At 42.6% G+C, this 15,318-nt stretch overlaps 1 protein-coding gene across 1 annotated transcript in view; it reads left to right on the top strand.

Annotated features, from left to right (window-relative positions):
• CALCR (calcitonin receptor) overlaps positions 1–15,318 on the top strand; it is a 287,546-nt gene that overhangs the window by 203,167 nt on the left and 69,061 nt on the right. The window contains exon 4 of the mRNA XM_069729395.1: positions 2,648–2,758. Within this exon, the coding sequence (XP_069585496.1) occupies positions 2,648–2,758 (111 nt within the window). The remainder of the gene's footprint in view (positions 1–2,647; positions 2,759–15,318) is intronic.

Consider the following 15,318-nt stretch of genomic DNA (forward strand, 5'->3'; position numbering starts at 1 on the left):
ACTGCTCCTATGTACAAGAATATAACTACTATAATACTGCCCCTATGTACAAGAATATAACTACTATAATACTGCTCCTATGTACAAGAATATAACTACTATAATACTGCCACTATGTACAAGAATATAACTACTATAATACTGCCCCTATGTACCAGAATATAACTACTATAATACTGCTCCTATGTACAAGAATATAACTACTATAATATTGCCCCTATGTACAAGAATATAACTACTATAATACTGCCACTATGTACAAGAATATAACTACTATAATACTGCCCCTATCTACAAGAATATAACTACTATAATACTGCTCCTATGTACAAGAATATAACTACTATAATACTGCTCCTATGTACAAGAATATAACTACTATAATACCGTCTTCTATGTAGAAGAATATATCTACTAATTTGCTTTATAATATTCTTGAAAGATTTACATATTTGATATATAATTTTCTTTTAATTTCTTCTTCACTTTTGTGAAGATAAGTTACATTAGTATGTATAAGGCTCTTGACCTTCACAGATTGACGCCTCTGGCTCAGCTTCTACTCTGAGGATAGCAGAGTGAAATGTTGGACAATTGACCTGGTCCCTAGAATATTACTGCACTCTGTATTATAGACACATTTGTCATCCGCCAGGATCTGCTGACACTGACGACTTCCTGCAAACTTACAAGCCCATATTAACTAGATAGAAAACAGCTTTGCTGTCGGCCGTCATCTGCCCTGTCATTATAATGAATTGTTTCCCAAGCGTTTCATTTGCGTTTCAAGTTTCTACCTGACGGCAATGACACACGAAGCGCCGGGGTGACTGATATTAACATATTATTTATGTGTCACTACTCAGGAGTTTTAGTTGTGCATGCGGAATAATAAATAAATCAATTCTCTTCAAGTTTTCATGTAATAAAATAAATGACAGTTCTGCCAGCGTCATGTAGTGCAAAATGTAATAGAAAAATATGAATAAATTACCGTAATTTAACTGCAAGATAGATAGATAGACAGATGCAGTAGATAGTAGACACACTGGATGGCTGATCAGTGCTGCATTCTGACAGATGAGTTGGACACTGGTGCTGTGTTCGGTTGCAGTTTTCTTGACTGTGACCCTCCTGTTCATCAGTATAATTCTTCACCTCCTCCTCTGATCCTTTCATTACAACTATTCTTCACATCCTCCTCTGATCCTTACATTACAACTATTCTTCACATCCTCCTCTGATCTCTCCATCAGAATGATTCTTTACATCATTTTCTGACCCCTTTTCATCAAAACAATTCTTCACATCCTCCTCTGATCCTTACATTCCAACTATTCTTCACATCCTCCTCTGATATTTCCATCAGAATGATTCTTTACATCGTCCTCTGAACTCTTTAATCAAAACGATTCTTCACATCCTCTTTTGATCCCTTCTTTACAACTATTCTTCACATCCTCATCTGTTACCTCCATCACAATGATTCTTTACACCATCCCCTGTCCCCCTTTCATCAAAATGATTCTTCACATCCTCCTCTGATCCTTTTAGATCAACAATTTTTCACATCCTCCGCTGATCCTTACATTACAACTATTCTTCACATCCTCCTCTGATCCTTTTAGATCAACAATTTTTCACATCCTCCTCTGATCCTTACATTACAACTATTCTTCAAATCCTCCTCTGATCCTTTTTATATCAATGATTCTTCACATCCTCCTCTGATCCTTACACTACAACTATTCTTCACATCCTCCTCTGATATCTCCAGAAGGTTTACAGTTCTTGAAATACTTAACCCTATCATGAGCTACTCCGTCATTGATCACCATGGCCATTCGAAGTTGGCCAGATTGAATTTTCAATCCTAATGTGAATTTAGGCTGAAAATGCCCCGCTTTGTTTTATACTGCCCTCCTGGGGTCACATGTCTAATTTCCATTCATAGAAGATTCAATTATGAAAAGGCAATTGTTTCCAGTAGTATGGCCACTGAGTTTATATATCCAGGAATGACTAGGGAGCAAATCCCCCACTCCACCAGCGTGATTGTGATGTTACTTAGGAGAATTATTTACGGCCTTCATGGGTAGTTCATGTAAGGCTACGTTCACAATTTGCGGCTTTGGACGCAGCGGCGTCGCCGCAAAACAACGCACGCGTCATGTTTCCCTATCTTTAACGTTTTCATGCGTTTCGGTGCGTTTTGCGACGCATGCGTCCTTTCGACGCACCTGGCAGTGCGTTGCAAACGCAACATGTTGCATTTTTTCTGCGTCCAAAATTTTTAAAAAACGCTTGCGTCGCACTTGCGTTGTATTTGCGTCGTCGAAACTTCAAATCCTCCATTGAAGTGTATTGGCAACGCAGAAGACGCAAGTACTTGCGTTGTTGTGCGTTGTAGGACGCATGCGTTCTTTACTTTAAAAATAGAGAAACTGAAAAGACCCTATATATTAAAAAAGGGTTGAACGCATGCGTCAAAAATGCATGCGTTCTACTTGCGTCTTTCGTGCGTCGTGCGTTGCGTCCACGACGCTGCGTCCAAAGCCGCAAATGTGAACGTAGCCTAAGAAGACAACCAGTAAAGTAAAAAAGCAGCAAGGCTTATGTTAACCTGTATCCATATTTTAATCAACAGGGCTATATTGCAACCGGACCTGGGATGGATGGCTTTGCTGGGATGATACACCGGCAGGAACCAACGTTACACAGAACTGTCCCGACTATTTTCCAGACTTTGACACCACCGGTAAAGAATATTTTTCTACATTCTCAATTCTCCCATCCTATATTGGGCCTCGGAAAAAGCAATTGAAGCCTACGTGACTCAGTCAGGGATTACCTCTAGTTTGGTATCTTTCCAAACATAGTGAATCTAATGGTATGCGTGCATGGAGTTTTTTTTGGGGGGGTTTGCTTCAAAAATGCCTAAAAAATTGCCCCAAAAACCTTTGTAAAGACACTTTCTATTAATTTCTATTGTAAAACGGCTTTACTCTTCATACGTTCGGTCTTTTCAGCTTTTTTTCTTTCCACTTCTGTTTTTTTTTTTTTAAATTGGTTGGAAAACAGTGAGGGCATGTCGCTTCTTCCGTGAAGCGGCTCCTGATGGAATCTGCTCCAAGCTAGGTTTTGTCCAATCAGATGGCTGCAAAAAAAAAAGAAAGCACTTCAAGCAAAGTAAAACTCTTCCAAAATGTTTAAAAAAAAAAAAATTGGAATTGCAAGACTCTTCCAAAAACTCCCACACAGAAGGAGCGTTTTCCTAAAGCACTTACCGGTTGAAAATTCATTGTTTTTTGACCAGCTCAAAAAAATTCTGTGCCCACATACCCACATAGTTCATCAGGATAGAAGGTGTCACAATGGTTCTCCCTTCCTTAGTTACTAATTTTATGAGAAACATTAGCCAAGAGTAGGGTTGAGCGAAACGGATCGTTCATTTTCAAAACGGAGGAGAGAGAGAGAGAGAGATTGCATTGGGTTTCGTGTTTCGGTCGATCCCCGACTTTTCGCCATAATCGGCCGATTTCACTCGACTCGACTTTAGAGATAGTCGGGTTTCGCGAAACCTGACTCGACCCTAAAAAAGTAAAAGTCGCTCAACCCTAGCCAAGAGAGTAAAAGAGGTGACCATTTTCTTTATGACTTTTTTACAAATGAATGTCTGTCGCCACACACACGAAGGATGGATGACTATATGGGCATCAAGTTTGTCGTCCAGCATTCTCAGGTATTCGCTCTTACAGATTTTTCTCCTCCTGCTAAGCTGAACTAATACTGCCCAGCCACAAATGCTAATATATTATTAAAAGGTTCTGCTGCCCAGCAAATCACTGGGGAAACTACCAGACAAATGACAGCCCGGGTTTCGGCACCAAATGTAGGTGCCCCCATTTAAATCCCCTTTTATCCACTCCTGATATGACCATATTGGTTTGCACAATTTTATTCTATTCTTTGACTGATTTTCTGTTCCTTGAACACCAGCTATTCCCTAATTCCACACTATATGGAATATGATTCTGCCATTATCCCAGCTTCTCTGGTTCTGACCCATATCGCTAACACCTTTTCCTTAAACTGACTCCCTTGACCAGCAGCTACTCCATGAACACAACCTAGGGGCCTTTGCAACAAGGGCCAAATCCCTTTACAGGGCTAAATGGGTCAATACCAGAGTGCCCTTGGGTCCTACATGCGCCAAATATGTCCGTGCCTGCCCTTTTTTTGAGTTGACGGTTAGGTTAGGGACACACTTTAATTACTAGAGTAGTGGTATCATCCAGTTGTCAATTGATTCATGCCTTTCCAGGAGGAATAACAGAGAAATTGCACAATGCAAAGGTCTAAAAGTCATATGGAGATATTTTGAACAGATTGGTAAGAAGAGACGATGATCAACTTTTGGCTTTCAATGACAAAAATCGGTGTAAAACAAAGGTCAGTCTGTGATCGCCACTTGCCAACTGTGTGTGTGAGTGAATGCAGATCACTACCCGGAGAGGCAGGAAATGCGCTCAGAAGGTACCTATGCCTATTAAAAAACAAAACTTGACATTTCTGTTGTTTTCTTTGCTGGCTTAGATGTAATGCCGAGCGTGCTCCTGTTTGTGCTCTACCACATGCAGATGTCAGCTGGTTTAGCTCACCGCATGTTCAGCAATAACGAGAATGCAAATACAATTTATCCTAATAATGTTTTCATCCTATAAATAAAACGACTCGTATTAATGAAGACATGATGCAACAATATTGCCACGGAAAACAGGATTTTATTCAGGTGTAGAACCATAACTTAAAGCCCCTAGACCAGGGATGTCAAACTCAAATACACAGAGGGCAAAATTAAAAGATATATACAGTGTAATGGCCCACATAGTGCTCCATACAGTGTAATGGACCCACATAGTGCTCCATATAAAATAACGGGCCCTGCATAGTGCTCCATACACTATAATGGACCCATATAGTGCTCCATACAGTATAATGGACACATATAGTGCTCCATACAGTATAATGAGCCCCGCATAGTGCTCCATAAACTATAATGGTTCCACATAGGGCTCCGTGCAGTATAATGGTTCCACATAGCGCTGCATAAAGTATAATGGCCTCACATAGTGTTTCATACAGTATAATGGCCCAAAAAAGTGCTCAATACAGTATAATGGCCTCACATAGTACTCCATACAGTATAATGGGCCCAATATAGTGCTCCATAAAGTATAATGGACCCAACATAGTACTCCATACAGTATAATGGGCCCAGCACAGTGCTCCATACAGTATAATAGGCCCACATAGTGCTCAATGCAGTATAAGTGGCCATACTGTATAATGGCCCCACATAGTGCTCCATACAGTTAAATAGCCCCACATATTGCTCCATACAATATATTGGCACCACATACAGTATAATGGCCCCACATAGTGCTTCATACTGTATTATAGGCCCCACATAGTGCTCCATACATAATAGCCCCAAATAGTGCTCCATATAGTACTCCATAGAGTATAATAGACTCATAGTTTTCCATACAGTTTAATGGCCCCACATAGTGCTCCACACAGTATAATGGGCCCACAGCGCTCCATACAATATAATGGGCCCTTATTGTGCTCCATACAAAATAATGGGCCTCACATAGTGCTCCATATAGTATAGAGGCCTCACATAGTGCTCCATACAGTATAAAGGGTCCCACATAGTGCTCTGTACAGTATAATGACCCCATATAGTCCTCCATACTCACCTCTGTCAGTTCCCCTGTTCCTTCGGTCTCTTCATGGTGTCTTCAGATCTTCTGCACATCTCAGTACAGCGGGTGCGTTGTAATGGCGTCATTGTGCCCGCTGCGCTGAGACATCAGACGCAGAGGAGGAATGATGGGAGAGCGAGCATCAGCTGACGCTCCTTCCTCTATCATTGTTTTCAACGGTATTGGCATCTTGGAGATAGATAGATAGATAGATAGATAGATAGATATCCGTCAGATATATAATTTGTGCCGTACATGTGCAGCTTAATGTACTGGAATTAACCTAATAAATAAATGAAAAAAATCAACTTCGGGTCCCACCATTTTTGGTAATCAAAGGTAAAGCAGACAGCTGAGAGCTGATATTATCAGGTTGGGAAGGTCCCTGGTTATTAGGTCCCTTCCCAACCTAAAAATACCAGCCGGCAGCCGCCCCAGAAAAGGCGCATTACATTAGAGTCCCTTCACAGTTGCCTTTTCACACGCAGTGCAGCATGATCCAGAACGTCTGAAGAGCGGTAACGTTACCGACGTCACCGCTCTTCAGAATCACCAGGTCTCATGCAGTGCTGTGTGACCCAAAAGTGGGTATTTGCAAAAACTATGAAGTATCAGAACAAGGCTGCATAGGTTTGTACAGAGGATATTCAGGACTTCGACACATTCGCTGGACTACTTGAGATTCGGTGAGCTACGCCGAACATGTGTGGGATTTTTGTTTTCTTTGTTAGGCCTGTCCCACACGTCCAGATAATTCCGGTACCGGAAAAATCGGTACCGGAGTTATCTGTTATGATCTGGTGGCCTAGGAGCAGCATGAGACGGACTCTGGAGAAGGTGGCACCTGTACTGACCGCAAACCCTGAACCTAGCAGCGCAATTAGAAGTAGCCGTGGGGGGTACCTAACACTCCCTAGACCCCTCGGCACAGCCTAAGATCTAACTACCCCTAAAGACAGAAACAGGAAACCTATCTTGCCTCAGAGAAAATCCCCAAAGAATAGATAGCCCCCCACAAATATTGACTGTGAAAGGAGAGGGAAATAACATACGCAGATATAAAATCAGATTTTAGCATAGGAGGCCATAGTAGCTAAATAGAAAGAATAGAACAGAGTACTATGCGGTCAGTATAAAAACACTAGAAAATATCCACCGCAGAAAATACGGATCACCACATCTGACTAAAAACATGGGGGGTATATCTGCATCTCCAGAGAAATAGCTAGGCTGCAAAAAATCCTTCACAGACTAAGCTGGACAAGACAAAAACATGAAAATGCACAGAACTATATAAGGTCCACAGCAGGTGGACAGCAAAAACAAAGCCAGGACTTATCTTTGTAGAAAAGCACAGCAAACTGGAGAGACCAGCAGGGAAGTGAATCCTTCAAGAACAATGGACAACTGGCACTGACTAAAGGATCCTGCAAAACTATATACCCCAGTCAGTTTTGCAATTAGTAGATACACCTGTCCACTCCTGCAGTCCAGGCACAACTGCATTACCTTCTACAACCACCGGAGGGAGCCCAAAAGCTGAATTCACAACAGTTATCCGTGTCCGTGTGTCCGTGTGCTCACGTGGCACATCAGTGTGGCACACGTGCGGCAGCCGTGTGCCGTCCGTGTGCCGACTGGGTACCACACGCACCATGCAGGAGACAGCGCTAGAATTAAGCGCTGTCCCCTGCTTTGGGTGCTGAATCCAGAATTCATTCCTTCTTCCCAGCAGCGTTCGCTGGAGAGAAGGAATAAAAAATCTTTTTTTATTTTTTTGTTGTTAAAATAAAGTTCCTGGTTATCTCCCCCCTCCCTCCCCCTGTGCGCCCGCCCGCTGGCATTAAAATACTTACCCAGCTCCCCCGATGACTCCTCTCAGCGTCGCAGCTCTTCCTGTATGAGCGGTCACGTGGTGCCGCTTATTATAGTGATGAATATGCGGCTCCACCCCTATGAGAGAAAACACGCTGACATGTGCAGAGACACATTGATTTTAATGTGTCTACGTGAGTCAGTGTCTCCGGTACGTGAGGAAACTGTCACCTCACGTACCGGAGCCACTGACGTGTGAAACCGGCCGTATACAGTAAAGTGGTGAACCAGGGAAAGTGTCCGGGAAAGTTTATTTCAATAAAGTATTTTTTTGTGTTTTTTTTTCTTTTTTATTACTGGGTTAGTAATGGGGGTGTCTGATAGATAGCCATGGACCTTCCCAGCCTGAGAATATAAGCCCACAGCTATCTGCTTTACCTTTGCTGGTTACCAAAAATGAGAGAGATCCAACATAGTTTTTTCCTTTATTTATTTATGTTTTAGGTTAATATGTGTACAATAAGCCACGTATGCAAGGAAGGCACAAATTATATATGTGAAGGATTTATATCTATGCATCTATTTATCTATTATCTTTGTATCTCTATAACACATAAAAACCAGAAATTTCTTGAATGCATTTTATTCCAGTACTTGTCACACGGACGGCACACGGATGTCATGAAGACCCTTTCACTTGCATTGGTCCTTGTCTTCTGTGCTGTGCGGAAAAAAAGGACATGTTTTAACTCAAAAACTCAAGTAACTCAAGTCTAACATTCAGGACAGAAGTAGTGACTCAACGCCAATTATAGAGGATACTAGATGGTGGCCCGATTCTAACGCATCGGGTATTCTAGAATATGCATGTCCACGTAGCATATAACACAGGTCACGTAGTATATAGCACAGGTACGTAGTATATAGCACAGCCACGTAGTATATAGGACTGGTACGTAGTATATAGTACAGCTACGTGTATATAGCACAGCCACGTAGTATATAGCACAGCCACATAGTATATTGCACAGCCACGTAGTATATTGCACAGCCACGTAGTATATTGCACAGCCACATAGTATCTTGCACAGCCACGTAGTATATTACCCAGCCACGTAGTACATTGCCCAGCCACGTAGTATACTGCCCAGCCACGTAGTATATTGCCCAGCCACGTAGTATATTGCCCAGCCACGTAGTATATTTCCCAGCCACGTAGTACATTGCCCAGCCACGTAGTATATTGCCCAGCCACGTAGTACATTGCCCAGCCACATAGTATATTGCCCAGTCACATAGTATACAGCACACACACGTAGTATACTGCCCATAAAATACTAAAAGCACTGATAGAGATGAATGGTACTGTGTCCTGAGGTCGCAGCATGTCCGCAGTGCACACCGTGCAGCCTGGAGATGCCGCCAAGTGCGCAGCGTTCCCAGACACATGCTCTACACCGGGGGTCCCGGGATAACACGGCTGCGCTTCCCGGTGCTGGATGAGAGGAGCGCCCCCTGCCGGCGGCGGCTGGCAGTGGAGGCTCTAGTTCAGCACATGTAGTGCTCTTACTGATACCGGAGCGTGTACTCCTGCGCAGAAGATGGCGGGACTGTGCCCGGTGCAACAGCCATGGCCAGCGTGACGGCGCCGTGGGCTGAGAGGTACATAGAGCACCCGGTCTGCCCCGGAGACACCCTGCAGGGCATCGCTCTCAAGTACGGGGTGACGGTAAGCAGAGGACTGTCCTGGGAGGCTGAGGGCGGTGTGCCAGGCTGGTGGGAGTGTGGAGCCCACCACCTGAGCTGTTTGCGGGCAGGAGACTGGCACTGCCGGGGTCTGCGGGGGGAGACCGGAGGGTAGTATGTGGGCGCCGGGCACTGACTGCAGGGGAGTAGGGAGGGACTAATCGGACTGTAGCCGTCGCTGATTGGTCGTGGCAGCTATGACAGGCAGCTGGCGAGACCAATCAGCGACTTGGATTCCATGATAGACAGAGGCCGCGACCAATGAATATCCGTGACAGAGGGACAGACAGACAGACGGAAGTACCCCTTAGACAATTATGTATATACAGTTAGGTCCATATATATTTGGACAGAGACAAAATTTTTCTAATTTTGGTTATAGACATGACCACAATGAATTTTAAACAAAACAATTTAGATGCAGTTGAAGTTCAGACTTTCAGCTTTCATTTGAGGGTATCCACATTAAAATTGGATGAAGGGTTTAGGAGTTTCAGCTCCTTAACATGTGCCACCCTGTTTTTAAAGGGACCAAAAGTAATTGGACAGATTAAATAATTTTAAATAAAAGGTTCATTTTTAGTACTTCTTTGAAAACCGTTTGTTGGCAATGACTTCCTGAAGTCTTGAACTCATGGACATCACCAGACGCTGTGTTTCCTCCATTTTGATGCTCTGCCAGGCCTTCACTGCGGTGGTTTTCAGTTGCTGTTTGTTTGTGGCCTTTCTGTCTGAAGTTTAGTCTTTAACAAGTGAAATGCTGCTCAATTGGGTTGAGATCAGGTGACTGACTTGGCCATTCAAGAATATTCCACTTCTTTGCTTTAATAAACTCCTGGGTTGCTTTGGCTTTATGTTTTAGGTCATTGTCCATCTGTAGTATGAAACGACGACCAATCAGTTTGGCTGCATTTGGCTGGATCTGAGCACACAGTATGGCGGCTCTGAAGACCTCAGAATTCATTCGGCTGCTTCTGTTCTGTGTCACATCATCAATAAACACTAGTGACCAGTGCCACTGGCAGCCATGCATGCCCGCGCCATCACACTGCCTCCGCCGTGTTTTACAGATGATGCGGTATGCTTTGGATCATGAGCTGTACCACGCCTTCACCATACTTTTCTCTTTCCATCATTCTGGTAGAGGTTGATCTTGGTTTCTTCTGTCCATAGAATGTTCTTCCAGAACTGTGCTGGCTTTTTTAGATGTTTTTTAGCCTTTTTATTCTTGATGCTTATGAGTGGCTTGCACCGTGCAGTGAACCCTCTGTAGTTACTTTCATGCAGTCTTCTCTTTATGGTAGATTTGGATATTGATCCGCCGACCTCCTGGAGAGTGTTGGTCACTTGGTTGGCTGTTGTGAAGGGGTTTCTCTTCACCATGGAGATTATTCTGCGATCATCCACCACTGTTGTCTTCCATGGGCGCCCAGGTCTTTTTGCATTGATGAGTTCACCAGTGCTTTCTTTCTTTCTCAGGATGTACCAAACTGTAGATTTTGCCACTCCTAATATTGTAGCAATTTCTCGGATGTGTTTTTTCTGTTTTCACAGCCTAAGGATGGCTTGTTTCACCTGCATGGAGAGCTCCTTTACCGCATGTTTACTTCACAGCAAAACCTTCCAAATGCAGCACCGCACCTCCAAACAACTCCAGGCCTTTTATCTGCTTAATTGAGAATGACATAACGAAGGGATTGCCCGCACCTGTCCATGAAATAGCCTTGGAGTCAATTGTCCAATTACTTTTGGTCCCTTTTAAAAACAGGGTGGCACATGTTAAGGAGCTGAAACTTCTAAACCCTTCATCCAATTTTAATGTGGATACCCTCAAATGAAAGCTGAAAGTCTGAACTTCAACTGCATCTGAATTGTTTTGTTTGAAATTCATTGTGGTAATGTCTATAACCAAAATTAGAAAAATGTTGTCTCTGTCCAAATATATATGGACCTAACTGTAGATGTTTAAAATTAATTTAAAAAAAAAGTCACTTTTAACTGACAGCTTCAAGCCCCACCCCTGAAGACCCAAAACTATATATTCCTTATATAAAAAAATGATCTTAATAGAAAAGAGAGCTGATAGATTCCCTTTAATTTTTTGGGGTGATTTCAGGAGACGATACCGTATATAAAGGCAAGTGTCTGTTTTTCACATTTTTACACCAAAAAGCACATTTTGAAATTGTGTTCTCCTTTCCATTCCATTACGATCAGTTTTTATATAGGGGGATAAATAGTTTGATAATTAGTTTTCGATTCTCGGGAGGGACTAAAAGCTGCGGGTTAAGGATGACCTTTTTCATAATTTGTTTTATGTGTTTTTCTTTTTTTTTCATATATTTTAAACATATCCTCTATAATTGGGGTTTAGATACTTGCCCCAGTTAATACTTCTCCCTTAGTCTAAGAATTGAGTTATTCTCATGTATAGTAGTAATAAAAGCCTGTTTATTTCAATCACAAGTGAGGGCAATTTAATGTAAAAAAAAGTTAATATCCCCTATTGATTATAAGCAAACATCTGATATCAGCGTAATTAGTAACCGCTGAAAATATCATCAACACTCCACTTAATCAGTCCCATGGAGGGCGATTTTCAAAGCCATGCCTTGATGCAAAATACATCTGGCACTTTGTGCTGGATAAGAATGTTTTATTTTAATGCTATTGTTTATGATAAAGTTAACAGAAATGTGTCTCCCACCAATTACTGGAAGGAAGATTCTATTTCTTGCACCATGTGTTACCTTCTTTATTCATAGAGGGGTGTTAATGAGATTCCACATGCGATGCCTTGATACTAAGAGTTGGTCCTCTACTTGCCCAGCATACTACTGACCTTTTCACCCATTATAGCACCCCTTGTGTTGTAGGTGTTTCCCAAGGCTGTTGTTACGAGATGTTCAAGGGACTCACTGGGTAAGTTGGATCTTCTAAGCCCAAGGTGCAGGTTACATGGGCCACAGACGTTGGTGCAGCAGGTTGGTGAGTAGAGGGACTGGAAAGCCATAGGCAGCAGGTGGAGTGCAGGAAACTTTAGGCAAGCATGTGAAGTGCAGGAAACTACAGGCAGGCGGAGGATGTGAGGAAACCACAGGCAAGCATGTGAAGTGTAGGAAACTGTAGGCAGGCGAAGGATGTGAGGAAACCGCAAGCAAGCATGTGAAGTGCAGGAAACTACAGGCAGATGGAGGAGATCAGGAACGCGCAGGCAAGCAGAGAATGTCAGGAAACCGCAGAAAAACCGGTGCAAAGCAGGAAACTGTAGGCAGGTAGCAGATAACACTCAGGAGTATTGGGAAATTCAGAAACCAAGAAAGCCGCACACAGCCAGGAAGTCGTCCTGAAAAAACGCAGGCGGACACAGGTAAGAGGTCCAGAAGACTTGGGATCTAGGGATGAGCAAACCCAAACTGTAAAGTTTGGGGTTCATAACCAGTGCTAAACTCTGAACACAAACTTCTACCGGAAGTCTGTGTTACTGTTCAGAGTTTGGAAATTAAGCCGATGGGGGTCTATATTTTATCCCCTGTTGGCCAAGTCTTATCGTTGTGGAAGCCATACTCGTTTCAAGCACTGGGCAGTCCATGTAATGTATGAACAGTCTGGATCCACCAGAAGGCACACAGACGTGGGGGTTCACACTGACCCTCTTTCAACCTGACCCATCTACACATCTTATTTTAACATAAATGATCCGGATCTGTGATAATTGATTACGATTGATACGAAAAGCCGACACTTCTACTATAACTTCAACATCTGGTTTCCAACTAAAACTGCTGAATTCTCTCGCTCCTCGCGACTTTTATCTTATTTTCAGAAAATCTGACAAAATATCTACAGAAGCGTTAATGTTTATCTCAGTTACCGCCACTGTGACCTATTACTCAAGCTAAACTACATCGAAGACTTTCCTACTAATTTGATCTCCTTTTCCATTTGGAGGAGAAAACAAATGAACGTATAAACTCTGCATGATTGAGCTTCCTTAGAAGTCACGCGCAGTAAAATACCATCAGCGCGCTTATAATATATTCCCCGCGCATCGCCAGCCGGCTATGCTCTTTGTGAAGGAGCTGAGGAACCTATCAACATTTTAATTATAGCCAGGGGTGAAGGGAAATGTTATTTGTGAGGATGATCTCTACGAAAAATGAGGCCGAGAATAAAACCTTCTCGGATATTAAACGAGACTTTCCCAGCAATAAACTTCTGAACTCTTTTGCTTCTTTGATGGAGCCTTGTAGGTCCGAAGACGAGCGAGAACGGTAACGTCACTCATGGCCATCCATTATAGGATTCTGTTATTTTGTACCATATATCGTTGTGTATCTCAGGTTATACGTAACTCTCTAAGGGTGGTTTCACACTTGCGTTTTTGTCTGCAGCGTTTTTTGCACACAAAAAAGCATGTGTTTTTTTTCCTATATTTAACATTGAAAACGCATGCGTTTTTTGTTGTACGCGTTTGGTCGCGTTTTGAAACGCATGCGTTTTTTGCTGCATGCGTTCTTTTTCAGAAATGCAACTTGTAGTATTTGTGAGAGGTGTTTTTCTGACAAAAAGTCAATGGAAACGCATGCGTTTTTAAGCACATGCGTTTGTTTGCTTTAAAAACGCATGCGTTTTTATTAAAAAAAAACAGAAAACACACTGATATGCCACCCCCCACCATAAAGGTGATAAAGAGATCCTAACCCTAACCCTAAAGGGATTCTAACCCTAACCCTAAAGGGATCCTAACCCTAACCCTAAAGGGATCCTAACCCTAACCCTAAAGGGATCCTAACCCTATCCCTACCCCTACCCCTAACCCTACCCCTAAAGGGATCCTAACCCTACCCCTAACCCTAAAGGGATCCTAACCCTAACCATACCCCTAATCCCTTTAGGGTTAGGGTTAGGATCCCTTTAGGGTTAGGGTTATGATCCCTACCCCTAACCCTACCCCTAACCCTAACTATTTCTGTTTATAGTGGGTTTTTTACTTTATTTTGATGATTGGCAGCTGTCACACATTTCTCAGCATGCGTTTAAAAAACACAAACGCATGAAAAAACGCATGTAAACGCGTCAAAACGCTGCGTTTTTTTCACCACATGCAAAAACGCATGCGTCAAAAAAACGCAGCGTTTGCACGCGTTTACATGCGTTTTTTCACCATGCGTTTTTTTTTTAAAACGCATGCGTTTTGAAACGCAAGTGTGAAACCAGCCTAAGGAAATATGTGGCAGCAACTATATATTTGGGGCAACCTAGGGAATAATATTTGTCACCATCGGATGATTTTCGAACGCTACTGTTGTGTGTTTTATGAGAATCATATTTTTTGATGATCATCCCATCAACAATACCAATGGGCAAAGATGTTGGAACACACGTCTTAATCACTGAATTAGGGTTTTTCATTTAGTCCCATTGCCCCAGGTGTATAAAATCCAAACCTTCACCATGCTATCTGCCTTCACCAAAACTTATTCCAAAGAACCCACTGAAATCCAGTCTGGTTCTGTTGCAAAAAAGTCAGTTCATGACATTTCTTCCCTCTTCATTATTCCAACATCATATGTGATTCCTTCATTCAATATTCTCTGCCGTTCTCCTTACAACCAGATGTACTTTATGGCCCCGATTCACGAAAGGAATTGTGCCAGGATTCTGTCCTAAATTGCTTTGAAAGGTCACAAAAGTTTTGGGCAACGAGGAGTTGCGCAACAATTTTGTGACTTTTGGCATTTTCACACCAGTTTTGCTCAGCTCTGAAAAAAACCTTGGTATAGCTAGGGAGGGATGGGGATAACACAGCTCATCTAATTCATGACATGCTGTAGCGTACCATACGCCACAAATTTTACTACAGTCCCTAACTGGAGTAAGAATTGTGGCAAAGTGCAAGGAGCCTCCAGCATGTTCTCTTATCAACACCAGCATGCAAATCTTGACGAATATTGGTCTGTATCTTTACATACACAGATACTGG

This window comes from Ranitomeya imitator, chromosome 6 (genome assembly GCF_032444005.1).
Source record: "Ranitomeya imitator isolate aRanImi1 chromosome 6, aRanImi1.pri, whole genome shotgun sequence".
Lineage (NCBI taxonomy): Eukaryota > Metazoa > Chordata > Amphibia > Anura > Dendrobatidae > Ranitomeya > Ranitomeya imitator.